Source organism: Psittacula echo, assembly GCF_963264785.1.
Source record: "Psittacula echo genome assembly, chromosome: 13".
Lineage (NCBI taxonomy): Eukaryota > Metazoa > Chordata > Aves > Psittaciformes > Psittacidae > Psittacula > Psittacula echo.
The window spans coordinates 14834820-14855708 of NC_137749.1; the positions used below are offsets into that span (position 1 = coordinate 14834820).

General features: G+C 53.5%; 1 protein-coding gene across 1 annotated transcript; it reads left to right on the forward strand.

Annotated features, from left to right (window-relative positions):
* Positions 1-9103: 9103 nt before the first annotated feature.
* CARD8 (caspase recruitment domain family member 8) lies at positions 9104-18949 on the forward strand (the record flags this gene model as incomplete). Its single annotated transcript, XM_080628375.1, has 12 exons — positions 9104-9125; positions 10214-10326; positions 10482-10587; positions 11613-11677; positions 12036-12113; positions 12884-12945; positions 13028-13248; positions 14231-14490; positions 15090-15215; positions 15847-15991; positions 17672-17713; positions 18180-18949. 12 exons carry the CDS (start codon positions 9104-9106, stop codon positions 18437-18439), a joined length of 1500 nt encoding a protein of 499 aa, XP_080484501.1. The 3' UTR covers positions 18440-18949.
* Between the last annotated feature and the right edge of the window lie 1940 nt (positions 18950-20889).

A 20889-nucleotide genomic window follows, 5' to 3' on the forward strand; every position in this document is an offset into this window, starting at 1 on the left:
TTGGTCACAACCTGCACCGGGCAGAAAAGCTCCATGAGCACTGGCAGCAGCAGGGAGTGCGGGTGCTGCAGGGAGCGGAACTCAAGCTAGCGCCTGAGCCAAGCCACAGGTAATGGAGCACAGGGGCAAGTCACACCGAGCCCCAGGCACCCTGGTGACACGAGTGACGGGGGCAGATGTGACGCTGGGGTCGCCGTGCCAGAGTCGCAATGAATTCGGATGTGAAGTTCAAAACTTCAATCATCCTTTCAAAGTTTAAAGTTCCAAAACCCCTCCGATCCTTCACATTCAGACTTTAATCACTTTCCAAAGCCCTGCCTTTGGGAATTAAATCTCTAAGCATGCAGGTCACAGCCCAAATACAATGGTTAAACCATAAATACATCTCTAGTCAGGTTTGTTTCTTTCATTAGTAGGTGATGGAAAAAGAAATCTACTTTATTGCCCAGTGCTGTAAGTTCCCCCTTTCCAGTAATGCTCATTCCTGCAGAAAACTCATTCACTTTGAAACAATTCTTTGGGAAAGGGGGCTCAATATGAGGCCATTTTGCACCAAAACACAATTTTTTGTATTATTAAGACAAGATATTTTGACGTTTAAGTGGGTCAGGCAAAGAGTCCCCTTCAAGTTGTATTTATCTCATTAACTGATGGTGCTCTCAGGTAATCACAGACTCATCATGGAATCATGGAATGGTTTGGGTAGGAAGGGACCTTCAAAGGTCACCTAGTCCAACCTCCAAAGGCCAAGAATTAGGGCAAACCTTTTCAGTTACACTCCTTGCCTGAAAACAGCAAAGATTCACACAACACAACTGGCAATAAAACAGAACATTGAATTCATTTTGCCCATTCACACCTGTACTTGCACTGATTTGCTCTGGGCTTGCCACGTATTTCCCACAAAGCTTTCTGATCTGGGCAGGAAGTTAAAAACATTTCCAAGGGATATTTTAACACAGGTGAAGAGTGTGTTCAAGATCTCTCCAGCGAGAAGACAACACAGCAGTGCCAGGAGGCAGCACCAAGCACTGCAATTTCTCCCCTTTGCTTAAGCACCAACTCAAAATATCCAGACACATCCCTTTGTTTTCAGCTATATCTTTCTAAAACACACTCCTTCCCACAGACCTTCAAACTCGACTTCGGCAGTGCATGGTGTGAGCTCCACCAAGTCCTAGGTGCATTGCAGGAGCACCTTCAAAGCCTGACACATGCTGAGTAAGTAATCCAGGCTATAGAGGGACGAGAGATGGGTGCCCTGTGTGCCGGGCGAAGCAGACACTGAGAAGTGCCAGGACAAAACCAGGACAAACCAGGACAAAGCCCACACAAGCTTGCCTGCAGACTACAGAGAGTGATGAGATGTGCTGGGAGCCACCAACGAGCTCATTTGCAAAAGGGGGAACATGAAATAGAGCAGAGAAGCGCCAAGACCTCTTCTCGCAAGAGCAGCAGCATCCAAGGAAAGCAGCACAACAATATTTATGCAAATGGAAGAAAATGCCATGTAAGAAAGTGCATAAACACAGAGGAAGTTTTGGGAGCACCAGGGAAAAACTGAACAGTCACATGCAGTAAGTGCTGTACCAAAACTGGCAGGAAGAAAGGAAAAAAGGCTTTGTACCAGAGAAAGAGAGACTCAAGCCATTAATGTATCAGTGAGGCAGGACAATAAATTAGTGTAAAACATAGAATAAAATGGCATGAAAAGGTTGGCAAAACTGGAGGCAGGAGGTGGGTGCCAAAGAGCAGCCAGTGACAGGGATGAGCTGGGGGGGCGGGGGGAGGAATCCAGAACATCCCCAGCATCAATCCGGAAGGGAAAGTAAAACTGCACTTAAGTGAGTTCACACCAAAGTAAGATGCTGCTGTGAGCAGAACGTGAGCCATGAACAGGAGAGCAAAGAGAAAGCTGAAATGAAGATCCTGTCACCTGCACAGATCCTACACCGAGGTCTGCCACAGCCAGTTCCCACAACCAATCCCCTGCTGACGGGGAGCAGCCGCTTGCTGCGGGTTTCCTGCAACAGAAAGTAGACACTGAGCCAGCAGGACAGGGCTGTCCAGTTGCCCAGGCAGCACGGAAGCAAGCCCTTGGGATGCTGCACACGTGGGGGAGCACAGTGGGGACACCCAACCATCCACCCCAGTCTGCCAGATGGGATGGATGACACAAGAGTGACTCCTAAATGTGCCTCACCTCGATCTTCTCCAAACCCCCCAGAGATATTCATGTGATCTGATGGCCATGGGACTGGTTCCCAGCTGGTCTGGCTGGTTTTAGAGGGACTTTGGGGGGATGTCAGAGCTCCAGTCCCTAAGTGTCGGCCATTTGTCTGAGATGCCTTTGCTTTGTTTCGCCTTAAGGACAGCAATCTGCAGCCATCCCCCCAGGTTCACATCACAACTCCTGATTTCCCCACTGATGGTCCCCCTGGGCCCTTTGGAGACATACACTGTGCTCAGGCTGATTAAGTAGTCACCCCAAACTCCTAGAGCAGAGAACGGTGCATCTCTAGGGGTCTCTCCTCCATTCCTGGAGTTAACCAGGCAGAAGCAAAATGGTTCTTGTAGGATTCCAGCTGATGCTAACAGAGAAGGAGCCGTCGGGCTGCCCACAGCCTCAGTCCCAGGTAGCACAGAGAGATGCTTCAGAAAGTCACCCAAGACCCAGCTGGTTGCAAGAAGGCACCAGCCTGCCCTGCTAGACCAACATGAAACACAATGGGACCATGTCTTTGCTAGCAGCATTCAGAGGTACAGATCTGGAGCTGGATCCTGCAGGAGTCATGGCCAAATCTCCTCTCTGTTAGGGAAGGGAAATAAGCTCATACACAACACGATGTAACTGAGCCCAGGATCATCTGCAGAGCCTTGCTAGCTCTTAAAGGGTAATGCACTGACCTGTACAAAGTCAGGGAGCTAATGTCCATGCCTCAGTAAATCAGTTCATAATCTGTTCCCTGAGCTAAGCAGCACTTCATGCTTCACAGCTGTACAGGAACAGCTTCAGCATCTGCTCAAAGAGGGCAACAAGAAGGCAGGTATCAAAAATAAGAGGTTATTGTTGTGGTGCTGAGGAACATACTCTAAAAACTCCCTCATGAATGGGGAATCAGCCCTGCAACAGGCTGTCTGCAAAAGAGGACTCCAGCATCAGCCACAGGGAGCACTGCCCAAGAGGACAGAACCAGAGAATCCACCCTGCTCCCAGACAGAAGAAAGATGAAAAACAATCCAACCGGAAAAAGGCAGAAACCAATCCAGTGCTACTAACCCCAAGCACTTCCACTGCACAGCAGTAAAGCTGCAACACTGCAACAAGTTTTTACTGCCGGTAAGGGATATACATCTGCTGTGACTGCGAAATCCTTCCCAAGTGCTAGTGTGTTAAGTTTGTAAGTACATTGTACATTGCAGATAGAATCAGTATTTTTCCCCTGAGCATCAGTTTGCATCTATTGAAACACTGTCATTTCATCACCTGGGCACCGAGGTCCATCCCATCCAACTACACCATCTCACAATCGGCATCTCTTCTGCTGCCATGGCTATTCCTGGTTCCCTGCCTGGAAGCCTTGCACCGGCCCGAGCACTGAGCCATGCACAGGGACATGGGCACGTGCCAGTGTGCCACCCAAGCTCGCTCCAGCTGGGAATGTTAGCCAGAGACCGCTCCATGGGGAGCACAGAGCACTGCTCAGGGAGTGAACAGCCATGATTCCCCTGCTGTGGAAGAGGTGCTGGTGCACACGGACACCGGCTGTGGCCTCTCCTGGCCCCTCCAGATCCCCTCGCTGAGCTCTTGGCTGCACCCTCCCCATTTCACAGGCATCATCCTGACCCGAGCTGCCCCTTGCCTGGTCCTGGCCAGGTCAGCCCCGGGTGCCACCAGAGGGAGAAGCAGGGAGGGCTCTTCCCTCTTGCACAGCACAAGTTCCCTGTTGTTTTTGTTGGACAAAAGGGGGGTTTCACCTCCCTCTGCAGCACTGAGCACAGGCCTTGGCCAAGCTCCTGGGGCCATTTCTGGCCAATGATGTCCTGCTGCTCCTGCAGGACCAGGGCTCCCGCTGGGTCTGTGATGTCTCCACCTTCCTTCCCTGCGGCAGCTTTGTTTTTCTGGTTTTCAGTGATTTGTAGTGGAGGTCATCTCAGGCAATGTCCCACAGCTCCATATTCAAAAGGAGCTGCTGGTTTATAACTGCCCCTGCATACAATAAAATTATCTCTTTACTGTATCTTGGTTTTGTTGCCTGCAAATATGCCTGCTTCTGCTCCAGAACTCTGACCTTCAGAAGCACTATCTGTTACTGCAGATAATTTTTGGACTCACAGCGATGTTACCACCATTCGCAGAACTCAGCACTTTCCTCTCAGGACATCCTTCATAGATGTCTCTGAAGAGTCCGTATCACAACAAGTCATTTCTTTCCTGCTCAGTGTAAGGACACCTAAAATGAGTCTCACCAACACCCTTGTGCTCTGCACATGTAAATCTCACCAGCTGACACGGTCTACCAGGTCTGAGAGAAGGCTCTGGGGCTGGGAGAAGGAAGTCAATGCAGGTATCTGTACTCAGGGATAGCATCCCAATGGACATCTGGAGTCTTAGAAGGCCTCTGATGTCCATCAATAGTGTCTTTTTCTACCACAAATGTCTTTTTCTACCACACTTGCTGCTCAGGTGAGAGATTCTCTCCAGTTGTCACACATGGCTTGTTTTCCACCTGAACCCTTTATTCTGAACAGAATTGATCTTCAAAGACAAGAAAGCAAAACTATCCAGGTCGGATGGGGCTTGGAGCAAGCTGCTCTAGTGGAAGGTGTCCCTGCCCGTGGCAAGGGACTGGAAATGGATGAGCTTTAAGGTCCCTTCCTACACTAACCAGGCTGGGATTCTGTAAGCGTGGACACAGGACACACATGGCCCCGTGACCCTGGGTTCCTCCCCTACCAGGATGCAATGCCATGCGCACCAGAGGACACAAGGCAGCTCCACATCTCCTGGAAAACTTGCTTGTGTGCGAACAAACAGCCTTGCCTGCTCTGCAGAGTGAGGACTGTGCCTTTTCCAGCCAGTGATACCCAGCCCTGCAGGCTGCACCCCCAAAGCAGGAGCACAAGAGGAGTGCACAGCTGGAGGCTCAGAGCATCTGGTGATACTCTCCATACTTGTGGGGCAGAGCAGCCCCTGGTTCTGGTCCCCGCTGTGTCAAATAACTACCCCTGACCTCAAACCATCCCCTCTACCGCAGCGCTGCCTCCCTGCCGCTTCTCATACGTGCAAATATTGTCTCTAACGCAAGGCCCAGCAGGGAGCAGCCCCAGCAGCAGACCTGCTTCAGAAACACCCTGCACACAGCAAGCAGAGCCCAGCACACAGCACAGCCCGCCAGTGAGCCGCCCAGGCACTGTGCCTCAGATACAGGGCACTGCCGCTGCCCATCAGGTCCTGAACTTCACAGCAACCCGGGGCCCCCATTTCTCACCTAGCTCCTCACCCCATGCAGTGGCACCAAGCAGTAGACCCCACCTCCTGGCCACACCATCACTCTGTGTGGCTTCATCCCAGCTGGGTTTGGACCCACCCTGACCCACCACACACCAAGCTCACACGCCTGGTGCCCTCCTAAGACAAGGGCTGCCCGTTTCTCTTCCTGCTTTGGGGGTTTGCTCTGGCTAGACTCGCACTGTGACTGCCGGAGCTCTGCGGTGGGTCACCACCACCCTCCCGGGCCTACATTGCCCCCATCCCTGACAAGTACACCCCGACCATCCTCCTCCATCATATCCTCAAGGTTAGCTCCCGTTTCACCTTTGGTCCCCCTGTGCACAGCTTCATGCCCCACTTCTCCTCCATCTCTGCTCAGTGGGGCACCTCCAGACATCAGTGATGCTTCTTACGTCCACCTCCTCAGCAATTTGCAGCCGTTTCTGCTGCTCTGTGGGCAGAGGACACTAATAAAAGTATCTAAGTATCCCAAGGGTGCAGCCTCACCAGCAAGCATGCCTACCTGTGGGCACACTGAATGGCTGCTTCATAGTTCTCTGTGCTGCCTCCACAGTTCTGCAGAGAGCAACTCCACCGACAACCACGCTCGCTGCTGGCACAGTCCTGCTGACCCGCCGAGCTGCCCATGCAGGGGTCCATTCCCCTTGAGCTCTGACACCAAGGGCATGGCCAAGCTGCCACAGCCCACAACCACAAAGAGAAACTCCTCAGTTCAGCATCAGGAGCAAGGACTGGCTCAGCAGAGTCAAACCGCCTCACCTCCGGGACAGGCTGGGCTCTGGTGCCAAGGAAAGCAAGTCTCTCTGGATGTGGGACTCAACACAAGCCAGGCACGGCCGGAGAATAGCGCCCCATGGAGCATGCTGTGCGCTCTGTGTTATCCAGGCAGCGAGCAGCAGCCCGGCTCTGACCCCGTGGAGGTGCACAGGCTTTGCCTGTCACTAGAAAAGCTGGAAAAAGCCGGTGGGAAGACAAACAAGTCACAAAAGAGCGTGATGGGGGACGGTGGGTTCAGGGCAGGGAGAATTTGTATTGTAAAATCATTTGGGGGTGAAAACAGACTGTCTCCATCCTGAAGCTGTCAATTCTTGTCAGGAATTGCACTACGAAGGATGAACACAAGGCTCACACAACACCCCAGCCTGGCACCTGCACAGACATGGGGAAACACCCTCATTAGTGTGACTGCTTCTGGTCCCTCCACCTCGAGGATTTTGCACCCAGGACACGGTCACGCTGCTCGCAGGGACATGCTGTGCACTGCTGTCCATACCCTGCCTGCGCAGCACATGAGCCAAAATCAAGTGGGCTGGTGCCCTGGAATGCCCTTCTCCCTTCTCTCCTCCCCCTGGCACCCCAACCTCCCCTTGACCTCTGCAGTCCTACATCCCCTTTCTTTCCCTTACACAGCTCTCCAGCCAGTTCCCCCTTCCTTCTGCCCAACTCTCCTGCTCCCAGTCTTGTGCCATTTCCATACAAGTCCTGACTCTGCTTCGGGGTCCCTCAGTTGCTGACCAGCAGAGCCCCACCAGTCTCCTTCCCCTCATGCTCCTCCACCACCGTGCCACCCCAGGGTCCCCACCCCCTCCTGCCTTCTCAGCACAGCCCTTCCCACCGAACCTTCACCTCTCCAGCTGCGTTCTGGTGAGGACCCAGAGTTGCTTTGCACCGCCCTGGAGCAAAGATGGGTTTGGCTTTCCCAGGTAACTTGCTTTGGGATAGCCCCAAGAAACAGAAGCAAAACTCATGCTGCAACGTGCCGGGACTGCCTCACAGCCCCATGGATGCCCACATCCTGTCACACTCCACCTTGTCTCCTTGTCCCCGGGACTTTGTGTCAGCAGCAGCACAGGGAGCTCTGAAGCTGCCGTTTACCGTGCCCTGCCAGCTCCCAGAGCAGTGCAGCAGGAGCACTGTGACAGACTACAATTATCCGCAATTGTTTTTCTGGCTGCTGCTTCAGCAGTTTATAGGCTCCAGGTTAAAGGCTCATTCAGCAACGCTGTCATTGCCACCCCTCCAAGCATGTCCTCTGCAAGCTGGATTGGAAGTAATTAGACATGGGATTTCGTTCAGATCTCAAAGGGATGCCAGCAGAAAGTGCAAAGGCTGAACATGCTCCCCAGGTGTAGACTGCCGAATGAAAAAAAATCAAAACATTTCACAACACAGAGGAGTTTTAATTCTCCATCTGTTCCAGGCAGCCAAGTCCTCTCGCCGCTATTGCTGCCCGTTCAGGATTGCACAAGAAAAACCCGTGCTCCTACAGAAGCTGCAAGCAGTGCAAGAGGACTTTATCACAGCAGTGTTTTCCAAGACTAACAGCTAAAGCACACCACCAACTTCCAGCTTCCATCCATAGCACTGGGAACTGGATGTTCCCTCTCAAAGGAGACCATGCTATCACCTATACTTCTGCTAATGCCGTTTCCCCACTACTCAAGCAAGGCACCTGCAAGTAGCATCCTGCCAGTGCCCCAGCGCTACTGTGACACCCAGGCTCTTTTTGCTCAGACGGAATCATGGCCCCCAAATCAGCGACAAGCAAGCTTGAAGAACACGCTGGGGAGGGGGGAAGACCCCAAACCCGGGGCTCGGGTGATCCGCGGCTTTTCCCCGACACTCATCACAGATCGTTCTTTTCTGCATTGCTTTCTTAAGCCGTTGCTGCATCTCGAGAAATGCGAACATCACCGGCGCACCCGCACAGCTGCGGCGCCACTGGCCGCCCATGCCCCAGCCCCGGCCCCGCAGAGGAGCCTCCGGGTCCGGTGCAGTCCCCGCCACCCCCCGGTATTCCGGCTCCCACCGCCCGCTCCCCTCCCCCCCCGGACCGGAGGTGCGGATGCGGCAGCGGCCCCGAACCAGGATTTTCCCCATCAGGATTCCACCACCTCCGGGACGGGGCCCACCGCCCCCGGTGCTTACCCGGGCAGCAGCGGCGAGGCCGGGGCCGGCGCGGCGGACGGGAGCGCGGCCGCCCCCGGGGCGGACCAGGGCGGGGCGGGGAGGGGCGTCCGCCCGGGACACGGCACCGGCTCTGGTCCCGGGGCTCGGGGTTCCCGCTGGCCCGGCGTCCAGCGCACGCGATGCTTTCACCGAGCAGCGCCGGATCCCTCCGCCCGCAGCAGGGACCGCTGCGGCGCAACCCTCCCCGTCCTGTCCCGCACCGCGCGTTCCACGTTTTCTTCCTGAATTCCCGTTTCTCTGGCTTCCCTCGGACACAGCGATCTCCTCCCCCTCCTGACTGGCTGGCATGTCACCCTTCTCCCCGGTGAACTGTTTTCTTTCCCTGTCATACACTGTCTGGACGAGTGTCAGCATTCCACATCTTACAACGTGAAAGTGTTCAAGGCCAGGCTGGACAGGGCTTGGAACAACCTGCTCTAGTGGAAGGCATCCCTGTTCGTGGCAGGCGGTTGGGACTGGATGAGCTTTAAGGTCCCTTCCAACACAAACCATTCCATGATCCCTGTGTGCCTTTTCTTTTGTCTCCATGACTTTGAGACCACTCTGGATACAGAGAAAGGTTTTATCTCCCCTGGCTACAGATTGTCTTGTGTCACTGCTGTCTGACACCCTGACGATATGACTCCTCGAGGTTGTCCAGGTAGGTCACTGCTCTCTGATGCACAGCTTTAGTTACTTGCTCACTGCTCCAAATAAGCAAGAGGCCTAACTGGGCTGTTCAGCTGTGATGTTCACTGAGGGTAAAAAGCACTACCCACGGGTGGATCCTGTGGACATAGGCACTCCATGTGCCTCCATGGTCTTGCAAGAGGGACTATGGAGCACTGGGCGCGTCCACAAGCAGCAGAGCAAGAGCATCCCTGACATAGTGGAGCCAGGCTGAGAGAGCTGGGCTGGTTCAGCCTGGAGAAGAGAAGGCTCTAGGGAGACCTTCAAGCAGCTCCAGTGCCTAAAGGAGCTACAGGGAACCTGAAAAGCAGCTTTGGACAAGGGCCTTTAGGGACGGGCCAAGGGGAATGGCTTTAACCTGCCAGAGGGGAGACTGAGATGAGCTCTTAGGCAGAAGCTCTTCCCTGTGAGGGTGCTGAGGCGCTGGCACAGGGTGCCCAGAGAAGCTGTGGCTGCCCCATCCCTGGCAGTGTTCAAGGCCAGGTTGGACACAGGGGCTTGGAGCAAGCTGCTCCAGTGGAAGGGGTCCCTGCCTGTGGCAGGGGTTGGAGCTGGAGGAGCTTTAAGGTCCCTTCAACCCAAACGAGGCTGTGATTCCATAATAAATACACAGAGCTACTGGGCAGTGCATACTCCTGTTACCGCTCTCTTGTGGTACAACTTTAGGCTCTAGGCACTGACTCCACCACTCCCACATTGGGCACTGCCAGGACTGCAGCATCTGTCACTGAAATGTCCTTGTTCCCCCTTTTCCAGGGCAGAGGGAACTCTGGATGTCACTGGCATTTCCCACCCCTCCTGCCTGGCCCCTGCTATGCTGCTGACCCTGCCAGGTCCGCAGAGGTTCAGCCCTGCACCATTACCCCCTCACACAAACCCCACTGCCTCACGAACAGGACAGGCTGGACTCCTGCAGCCCGGGGCAGGCAGAGCCACGTCCTGCCCAGCCCAGGCACACTCAGGACTGGCAGAAAAGGGAGGGCTGGGATGAAGGGCAGGTGTTGGGGTGACCTGATAACTCAGTGGGGATCCTGTGGCATCCCCAGACCTGCTTTCCAGGTTGGATCAAGGCCTCTGCTGTACCATTCCCTTGGGAAAATGCTCTACCCCTGCCTTCCCCACGAAAGGAAATCCCAGAAGAGAAGCTGGTTGGGGGGAAGGGGAAAGGGAAGGTAATAAGGGAGAGGTTGTGTGAATGGAGCAGCCCAGGGAGGAAAGCCAGTGCAGGCAGGGAGGCAGCGAGGTGCAGCTGGAGGAGGAGGGCTCAGCCGAGGCATGATGCTGCTTTGGTCATCCCTGACGTCATGCAGCACTTTCGGTTTCGTAGGGAAGCAAGGAAGCCAGGATCTTGCGAGGGAGAAAGGAGCCTTGGATTTTTGTGATGGCTGAAAGCGACCCCAAGGAGGGTAATGGGCCCTTAACCCGCGGTGCTGGTGAGTTCAACGAGTTTAGTGTCTTCACTAAAACTTCATGGGGCAAAACACTTTCAATGCCAGTGTCTTTGGATCACTCTGTAGGAGCTTACGGTCAAGATGAACGCATAGGACTTCATCATGTCCCCAAAATGTTAGAAGTTGTTCTATAATTACAAACAGATGGAGGACAACCTGACACTGTGAAATCAAACCCAGCTGCCTTCTGTACTGTAACCTAAGGTGTAAGCGCTGGGTGGCCTGGGGGATGTAGGTGATCTGTCTGGAGGCAGTGGAGGAGCAAGCAGGCGCAGACTGAGGTGTCTCCAGAGGAGGGACCTCATCAGGACTGCAGGCAGGAAGGAAGGGGCAAGGCTGCTCCTCTCTGTGCACCAGAGAGCTGCCATCGCACACGCGCACTGGCAGGTGAGAGGAAGGCAAAGGCTCAGCAATGCCTCTGTGGAGGAGGAGGGCAGGAGAGAGAAGGACTCTGCTCCTGGAAGCTGAGCAAGAAATTTGCTCTCTGTGTGGCAATGGGGAGTGATAAGGAGGCTGGGAGCGTGTTCTCGGCAGCACAGTGCCTGCCCATCTTGGGACAGGGCACAAACAAGCAGGAAGAGGTTTGACAGTAAAGCTACAAAGAGGGGGAGGACGGGCAGAGGATAGGAAACTCCTCTGGACATGAAGTTGGTTCTGGGCTCTCCTCTGCTTTCTGTTGCAATTGCAGTGCAAGATTATGGGGAAGATTTGGATCCTGAATTTTCAGGTAAGGTCGTGCTCAGGTCCTCACTGACAGCTTGGTGCCGTGGGGCTTGTGGAGCTGCACAGTGGTGAGCGTAACATCTCAACTCACTGCCTTGTGCTGAGCATGTCACTGCCATGGTTTGTAGAGGAAGATGTGAAAGATGCAGTAGTTGTGGAAGCATGTGATGGTACCTGAGGGGACTAGTGTGGCTGATGGGTTTGGGAAGATGGGGTGAAGGCTGCTTGAGAATGCCTTCTCCCAAACATGAGGCAAAACCAACAATGTCTTCCTGTTCTTCCAGTCGTAAGGAAGCGTGTGGCAAGCCGTTACAAACCTCTGAGAGGTGAAGCCTTGGGGAGCTCAGAGGTAAGGTCGTGCAAGACAAGATGCACAAGGCTGGGTGAGGAGCATGCAGGGATGGGGAGGAAGGCACAGGCTCTTGGCCAGCTCTGTGGCTGGGGGCTCTGGGGCTGCCCATCACTACCGCGCTGGGTGTCAGGAGCTGGTGGGTGCTGCCCTTGGGCTCAGGAGATGGAGCTCACCGGTCAGGTGAGCACAGCTCAGGTATCAGCCTGTTTCCTCCCTGCAGGAGGTGGGAGCAGGGCTAGCACTATCTGGCACCAGGGATGTTGCTCATGTCCTCAGACCTCTCCTTCAGCAGCAAGCACCGCTGGAGTAAACAAATACAGTGTGCAAGTGCTTTTCTCTGTGTTTCGCTCTGCAGGAGAGCGATGACAAGCTGGAGCTGGCCCCAAACCCAGACCCACCACTGCAGGGAAAGTGCTGCAGCTGCATCAGAGAGGTAAGGGCTTTGCAGGTCACACCAGCAGGAAGCGGCACAGAAGGAGCCAGGCACGGACCTGCCTGTCACCGGGTGCACCTTCACAACCCGTTACTCACAGCAATTCCTCATCCTCCAGGACAGTCCCGTCCCTTTTGCTGTGCTAACCCACCATGCGCTGCCCAAGTTTCCAAGTTTGCAGGAAGACAAATCCCACTTGCTTACATCCCGTATTTATTCTCACTGCTAAACATTCCAGTTGCCTGTGGCCACAGTCCCCTCTGCTGATACATTATGGCAGAGAGGGAATAGCCCAGGTTTACTCACAAGGAAGTCAGCAGCACACATTTTCTCTCAGGAAAGAGCAGCTTTCCTATCCTGAAGTTCCCTTTGCAAAATGCTTCCTAAAACTCAGCAGGTGAAATACATCATTTGGAGCTCTGGGAGCTGTGTATCCTAACTACTGGATGGAGGATGCATGGACTAGCCAATGCCTTCCTCAGCCTAGTGGCATCTACCCAGGGGGGGCTGTGATCTGCCTTGGGCACTGCTGCAGGGATCTGCATACATTAAAAGGGTCACGTGGCTCAGAAATGGCCAGTGCTTCTTTTGGATCCCAGAGCAGAGGAGTTCCAATTACTGATTTTTCTGGACTCGTCACTGATGAGAGCAATGCCTTTCCAAGCACCAGGCACAGGCACTGAGCTCCCACTCCAAGCTGCACCATGCTTCACTGTCAATCCCAGCACAACACCCTATTTGGACCCAAACTGGCCACACTTGTGTTGCAGGATCTTCCACAGGTGGTGCCATATATAATCCCAGGGGCTTTGAATCACCGCATCACCTACCGGTAAGTGCTATGGGGGGAAGAGGGAGTATTTCCAAAAGCCCTGTCCATGGTGGCATGATGCTGTCATCCTTTCCACCCGCAGAGCTCACCTCCATCATGCAGGCATCTTCCAGTGCTCCACTACAGGCCTTGGCTTTAAGGTGAAGTCAGCAGTGACCATCACCTACAGATATGTCGCCTGGAGCAGTCTCCTCAGCAAGGCCGATAAGGAAATGTGGGTTCCTGCCGGACCCCTCTTCCACATCAAGGTGAATCCCTGGGTCGTGGAGGAGGTGCATCTGCCCCACTTCATCTGCCTTGCAGGTACAGCAGCCACAGGGACCTGGGCATCCCAATGCACCACCCCTCTGCCTCTGCCCCCCGGCACATCTCTTCAGAAAGTGCCAAATTCTCTCTTTCCTCTGAGATTCCCTGTGTTCCTTTGTGTTCCTCTGCTTTGCTTTGGAATCCTTCCTCCTTCTCGTATCTTTTACCAAGCCTTTCCCCAGTGGTCCTTCACCAACTCCTGCCCCTCACCACCAGTGCCTCCTCACTCACCCTTTCCTCCCACTGATGACTCCCCCAGGCACTACCCCAGGCTCCCCCAGGGAGTTCTCAGCTCTTTGCATTATGGCAGCTGTGGATGGCAATGGTTGCTTCTGCTCTGCTCCACTGGGACAGGAGCCAGCCAACTGCACTCACCCCCAGGCTGGACCACTCTGGGGTGGGATGCAGTAGGTCAGACCTGGCCCAGGCAGGAGAGGAAGTGGAATGAAATTGTTCATTTTCCCCCAGGCAACATGAGGAGTCACAAGGCTTGGATCTGGGTCCTCTGTCCTGCAGTGCTCTTACCAAGGCACTGCTAATGAGTGGAGAAGGAGCATCAGCACCTGATTGTGCAGAGGAGTCCCAGTCCCCATGCTGTGGCCCTGACACAGGCACTGGGTGTGCTGGATGAGGCTCCTGTGGCAAATCCATGTCCTCTTCTGAAAAAGAGCTTCTTGTCTGGCTCCATCTCCCAGCCAGGGCCTGCAGGGACAGTTGTGTCAGCCAGACAGTGGCTCTATGCACTCCTCACTGACACAGCTGAGCAGACCAAAACGCTGTCGTTAGAGTTCAGATTCGCAGGTTTCTGGGCCTGCAGCTCCCTTGCCAAAGCCCAAAAGCCCAGGGCACACCTGGGACTAAAAGCAGAGCATGTCATCATGTGTGGGTGCATATCCCCTTTCTATTGCTCAAGCCTGACAGCCTAAGAGGGTGCCAGAACAACTGAACAGAACCTTGTTGCCTTTGCTGTCTCTTGCAGAAGACGTAGACACCAGCCTATGCTCCATTGCTCATTTTAAATCTGAGAAGATGATCCTGGAGATACCGACCAAGGTGTCTGCATTCTCTGCTGTCCTGAGGAATCCCAGCTTCTCACTGCTTGGGGTGCTTTGGAGGAAGTTACGTTCAACCTTAAATTCATTTCCTATGCATTCTTTGGTGCTGATCTACCAGCAGCTCAGGGCTGCAAATACAACTTTTCACCTCTACCTGATCCCAGATGACAACTCTGTGAAGCAGGTAAGACAGAGGGAGCTTGACTGGGTTACAAAAGGATGACATCTGTATGACTGCAGTAGCAGGGGCTGGATTTGATAAGCAGAGATGCCTCCCAGATTTGCTGCCTCTGATTCACACACAGCCCTGTGCTCCCGTCTCCCACTGCAGGACAGCATCCTTGCTCCTGCCTACCTCACTCTCTTTCACAAACACCTCTAGGAATCACTATTCATGTTTTTGGCTGGGGCAGCATGTCCTAGCACAAGCAAAGCCACGGCACAGGATGCTCTGCAACACGGAGCAGATGTAGGACTTGGGGCCACTGCCAGGCACAGCACCAGGTGGCTGCTCACCAGCTGTTCTGCTGCCTGCAAACCCCTACCCTCTGTCACAGACACATTGCATCACCCTGCCCATGTTCCTGCCTGCGCATGGGAGCTTCCTGCCTGCATGGAGCAGGAGCTGCCTAGCTCCTGAAGCACAGCATTGCCTGTGAAACACACACACTGATCTGTTCTGACTTGGTCAATCTCTTCTTGGATTCTCCAGAACCAGCTCCAGGTCACAGCCCTTCTGGTGTTTTTCTTTTCTCTCTCAAAAGCCATGCTTGATGTTTACAGGCCATAGAAAACCAAGAAAAGGATTGGAATTCAAAGCTTATTCCCAAGCCTCCTCCATTCAGCCCTCTGTTCTTTGGGTGCCTTTACCGGGTGACCAGTACAGATTTGGTGGTGATAACACCTGAAGTAAGTGGGATTGTTCCCTCTCCCCTTCTTTTTCCCCCAGTGAATTAGAAGATGCCAGAAGGCTCTGTTTTCAGCCATACTCTGCTGCTAGAACCTGTCTTGCTCAGTCTCAGAGGCAGGGGCACAGGGAGCTGTACTGCTTTCAAGTGGTGAAGATACTTCATGATATACATCCCCAGAAAGACTGCAGAGCACACCCCAAAGCCCCAGAGAGCAGTTCTAAAGATGACAGAGCCAAGCTCTTGGCAGTGTCAGGTAAAAGCAGTAGAAGCCATAACTTGCAACCTGGGAAGTTCAGGCTGAACGTTGGGAAAAAATGTATTACCCAGTGGAGATGCAGCCATCAGAGCAGGTTAGAAGGTGCTACATCCCTGCATCCTGGGCTTTCAGTGCTCAGCTAGACAAAGCCCTTTCTCAGCACATCTAGACTGGACATCAGTCCATCTTTGGGAGGTAGGTCAGATAAGATGCTCCAACAAAAATTAGTGCTATTGACAGCATAGCAGAGCCCTGACATACAGATCTTCCCTTCTCTTTTCTCTTGCTGGTATAGCCAGGAAACACAGGATGATGTCTGTGAATTCACTGCAGCTCCTCACAATGAGGTTCAACTTGCTAATTGTCTTTACAGGCACGCTTGATGTTTTGTTACAAGAGTCCTAAGGAACAGCAGCTCTTTGTCGAGATCTACATCAACAACATGGCAGAGGAAATAGGGCTCATTATAACAAACACACGTGATAATACCGAGGTCTGGAGGGCATCGCTGAGACCAGGTAGGAACAGCAGGTCCATCTAGGAGCTCATTTATCTTAGCAAAAGCAGAGGTGCATCACCCAAGAGACCTTACATATTTTGTGGTCACAGTCGTCCACACATCCTGCAGGAAAAGCGAACGCTGTCTATGTGTGCAAAAACAGGCCACTGAGGATATAAGGACCTGAAAGGACACCCCAATATACATCAGACCAGAGCTTCAAATTTAATGCGGAATTTCATATGCCTGGGGCTTAGGAGAGCATGACAGCGCTGTCAGTCTCTCTTCTCGTGGCTACTGTTTACGTAGAAGGCTGACTTATTTTAATAAGTCCATGAACATAAGGAACACCCGTGGATCTCCCAGTGCAACCACGGTGCAATGCAGAGGAGGTAAACATCAGTGAAAATCAGCATCTTGAACCTCATGAGGTTCAACAAGGCCAAGTGCAGGGTCCTGGCTTCTGGGTCGGGGCAACCCCTGGTATCAATACAGGCTGGGGGATGGAGAGATGGAGAGTAGCCCTGAGGAGAAGGACTTGGAGGCACTGGGGGATGAAGGGTTGGACAAGAGCCAGCACTGTGCGCTTGCAGCCCAGAGGCAAATTGTATCCTGGGCTGCAGCCAGAGGAGTGTGAGCAGCAGGTCGAGGGAGGTGATTCTGCCCCTCTGCTCTGCTCTGGGGAGACCTCACCTGGAGTCTACGCCCAGCTCTGGAGTCCTCAGTAGAGCAAAGCCATGGGCCTGTTGGAGAGGGTCCAGAGGAGGGACACACAAATCATCAAAGGGCTGGAGCACCTCTCCTATGAGGAAAGGCTAAAGGAGTTGGGGTTGTCCAGCCTGGAGAGGAGAAGACTCTGGGGAGACCATATTGTGGCCTTTCACTACTTAAAAGGAGTGTATAAGAAAGATGGGGAGAGACTTTTTAGCAGAGTCTGTTGCGATAGGATGAGGGGTGACGGTTTTAAACTGAAAGAGGGGAGATTGAGGGTGAACGAGAGAAAGACATTTGTTACCATGAGGGTGGTGAGACACTGGCACAGGTTGCCCAGAGAGGCGGTGGATACACCATCCCTGGAGACATTCAAGGCCAGGCTGGATGTGGTTCTGGGAACTTGATCTAGTTGAAGATATCCCTGCTCCTTGTAGGGGGGTTGGACTGGATGAGCTTTGAAGGTCCCTTCCAACCCAAACTATTCTATGATTCTATCTTTAAAAGCTGCATGTTCAGCCAGCATTTCTCTTCCAGGTTGTCTGGGTATGACACCAGTGTGTGATAAAACGCCAAGAGCACACCGGGTTAAGGCAAGGCCAGATGGACCAGAGCTTGCCTTCTCCATGTGCCTCTGCATGGCTGGGTCAGCTCTGCAGCCACCACACACACCATTAACATCATGCAGCAATATCCACCCCTGGATCCCCTGTGGAGAAGTGTGGCAGCAGAGCTGCGAGAGGCAGCCCCTCACAGGCACAGGGTATGGCACTGCTCGTCGTGCCTTGAGACCCCCTCTCTGCTGGTCTGATCCAGCACCCCCAAGAGTAACACCTACAACTGAGTGCTGCACAGATGGGCAGGAACAGTAGGAGAAATGGCCAAGAGCTTTCTGGAGGATTGGGCACCTCAGGAAGATGTTGTGGAGGACTGGGCACCATCATTTCAGTGATGGCATTTTCAGTGATCTCTCTCCTTTCACTTTCAGGTGATATTAATCCCCCTGCCTCTGCCGTCACGAACACATCAGGTCAGTACAGTGTTTCAGAGCTACCTTTCTAGAGTCTAAATCTAGTTCTTTGGAGCTCACCAGTCTCTGATTTAAAGCAGATATCAGCCTTTATTCCCATCCTTATGATAGTTTCTAGACAAAAAGTCTTCAAAGCTGCAACCTCAAACTGTTGGTCCCACATTGCTGGCAGCACACTCTGTGCCATGCTGGTAGGTAAAGTGGCACGGTGCAGGTGACCCTCCAGACTGGTCCTCCCTCCTTGCCCTGCTTCCGGCGCTCCCACCACTGGGTCCTCCTTCCTTGCCCTGCTTCCAGTGCTCCCACTGCTGTTGCAGCTGGTGCCCATCCTTGTTGGTGGAGGGATGGAGCCACATGGCTGTGGAGCAGAGTGCACAGCTGTGGTATCCGCTGGCTTTGGATGCCACATGGAGCAGCACAGCACTCGGCTGCTGCAGCACAGTAATGGAGCCTCAGTCTCTGCTAGGTGGAGCATTCCTGAAGAAGCACAAAGCCAAACTTTGCTCCAGGATGAGGCAGCTCACCATTCTGTCGTACTTGCGGAATGCAAACGTCATCAATAGTGATGAAGAAGAGGAGCTGCGAAGTCAAAATAATAGTGTAACAAGGAACCTAATTTTGCTGGATGTAATTGAGAAGAAGGGTCTGGAGGCCCAGGAACAGCTATACCAGATCCTCCGTTTGAAAGACCCGTATCTTGTTGCAGATCTGGAGAATTCCAGCTAGGCCTGGGAAAACTGAACTGCTTTTGCTCCCGTTGCTCAGCTTATGGGAGCAAAGAAAGAGCAGTTAAAGTGTGGAATCCCGACGTTACAATGGAAAATGCAATAATCCCTCTGAGCCTCCTTGTCCCAGGCCTACATTACTTGGCTAATTCTATTGCCAGCAGTGGACAGTGTCATGAGAGCCACTGGTGAGAAGCTGCTGGAATAAGAGAGCTTGGCTCCAAATCCTGTGCCAATACCTTGGATCTATCTGCTCCCCTAAGTCAGGGAACATGCAGCTGCTGACAGGTGAAGGATCCCCTCTCAAAGGAGCCATAGAAAATAACAGAAGAGATTCTTGAGCAACCTGCTCTAGTGCAAGGTGTCCCTGTCCATGGCAGGGCATTGGAACTGCATGACCAAACCGTTCCATGATTCTATGATTCAGGTTCATGTATCTTCAGGGAAAGTCTGACTAAACACTTGGACACAGGTTGGGAAGGGTGCAGGAATGGACCCATGCAAATGCGAAGGGGAACCAGGAAGAGCAAGGCGGGATGAAGCAGAAAGGTGTTTTAAAAGGGGCCATTTGGTTATAAACCAGGCTGAGCCCTGTGCCAGTCACCACAGTCTGTCCTGGCTTTTTATATTTTCATATTAAACGTTTTTGTAATCATTTCTGTGCATCATCTCACTCTGAGATCTGAGTTTGAGTGGGTGCTGCAAGGACCAGGTGCCACCTACTGGGGAGACCTGTGTGTGCATCAGGGAATTTGGTGTCACCTGCTGCAGCGGAAGGGGGTCTTCTACCTCCGGCCACGGGGTGGGAATAGTATCCCCATAACTCGCTACTGGAGGGGACCAGCGTGATGCAAATGAGTGGCTCTGTGCATCTGGAGCTGGATCGTGTGTCACAGCCCGTGTGTCTGGTTGGGGACCAGAGTGTCCCCCCCAAAACTGGGTGTGGGGGAAGTTGTGCATTCACCACAGAAATTCAAGCTGGACCAGGTGGTGAGCCCAGGACTCCTGGCAGGTGGGAGGGCTGGGATGCAGGGGTGCCAGGGAAACCGAGGGGCTGTGCTGGTGCTCAGGGGAACCCCAAGTGTGCGTGTGCTTGTGAGCCCTGAATGTGTGTGTACCTGCACTCACACAGGGCCTGGTCAGGCGTTGGGACAGGCTGCTCAGGGTAGTGCTGGAGACACCGTCCCTGCGAGGCCTCAGTGCCATGGGTTAGTGGTGGCCTTGGCAGTGCTGGGGAACGGTTGGATTGGATGAGTTTAAAGGTCTTTTCCAGCCTGGTTGATTCTGTGACACTTCTATGACACCAGTGACCTCCTGCCTCTGCCACCCCAGAGGAGGAGGGCACGGTACTGGTGTGTGAGGTGAGTCGGGTGTGTGGGTGCTGACAGCGGCAGCCGGCGGCCACCAGTGTGTCCGTGTGTGTGTCCTTGTGTTCGTGCGTGTGTCCTTGTGTCCGTGTGTGTGTCCTTGTGTTCGTGCGTGTGTCCTGTGTCCTTGTGTCCGTGCGTGTGTCCTTGTGTCCGTGTGTGTGTCCTTGTGTTCGTGCGTGTGTCCTGTGTCCTTGTATCCGTGCGTGTGTCCTTGTGTCCGTGTGTGTGTCCTTGTGTTCGTGCGTGTGTCCTGTGTCCTTGTGTCCGTGCGTGTGTCCTTGTGTCCGTGCGTGTGTCCTTGTGTCCGTGTGTGTGTCCTGTGTCCTTGTGTCTGTGCGTGTGTCCTTGTGTCCGTGCGTGTGTCCTTGTGTTCGTGCGTGTGTCCTGTGTCCTTGTATCCGTGCGTGTGTCCTTGTGTCCGTGCGTGTGTCCTTGTGTTCGTGTGTGTGTCCTGTGTCCTTGTGTCCGTGCGTGTGTCCTTGTGTCCGTGTGTGTGTCCTGTGTCCTTGTGTCTGTGCGTGTGTCCTTGTGTCCGTGCGTGTGTCCTTGTGTTCGTGCGTGTGTCCTGTGTCCTTGTATCCGTGCGTGTGTCCTTGTGTCCGTGCGTGTGTCCTTGTGTTCGTGTGTGTGTCCTGTGTCCTTGTGTCCGTGTGTGTGTCCTTGTGTCCGTGCGTGTGTCCTGTGTCCTTGTGTCCGTGTGTGTGTCCTGTGTCCTTGTGTCCGTGTGTGTGTCCTTGTGTCCGTGTGTGTGTCTTGTGTCCTTGTGTCTGTGCGTGTGTCCTTGTGTTCGTGTGTGTGTCCTGTGTCCGTGTGTGTGTCTTGTGTCCTTGTGTCTGTGCGTGTGTCCTTGTGTTCGTGCGTGTGTCCTGTGTCCTTGTATCCGTGCGTGTGTCCTTGTGTTCGTGTGTGTGTCCTGTGTCCTTGTGTCCGTGCGTGTGTCCTTGTGTCCGTGTGTGTGTCTTGTGTCCTTGTGTCTGTGCATGTGTCCTTGTGTTCGTGCGTGTGTCCTGTGTCCTTGTGTTCGTGCGTGTGTCCTTGTGTCCGTGTGTGTGTCTTGTGTCCTTGTGTCTGTGCGTGTGTC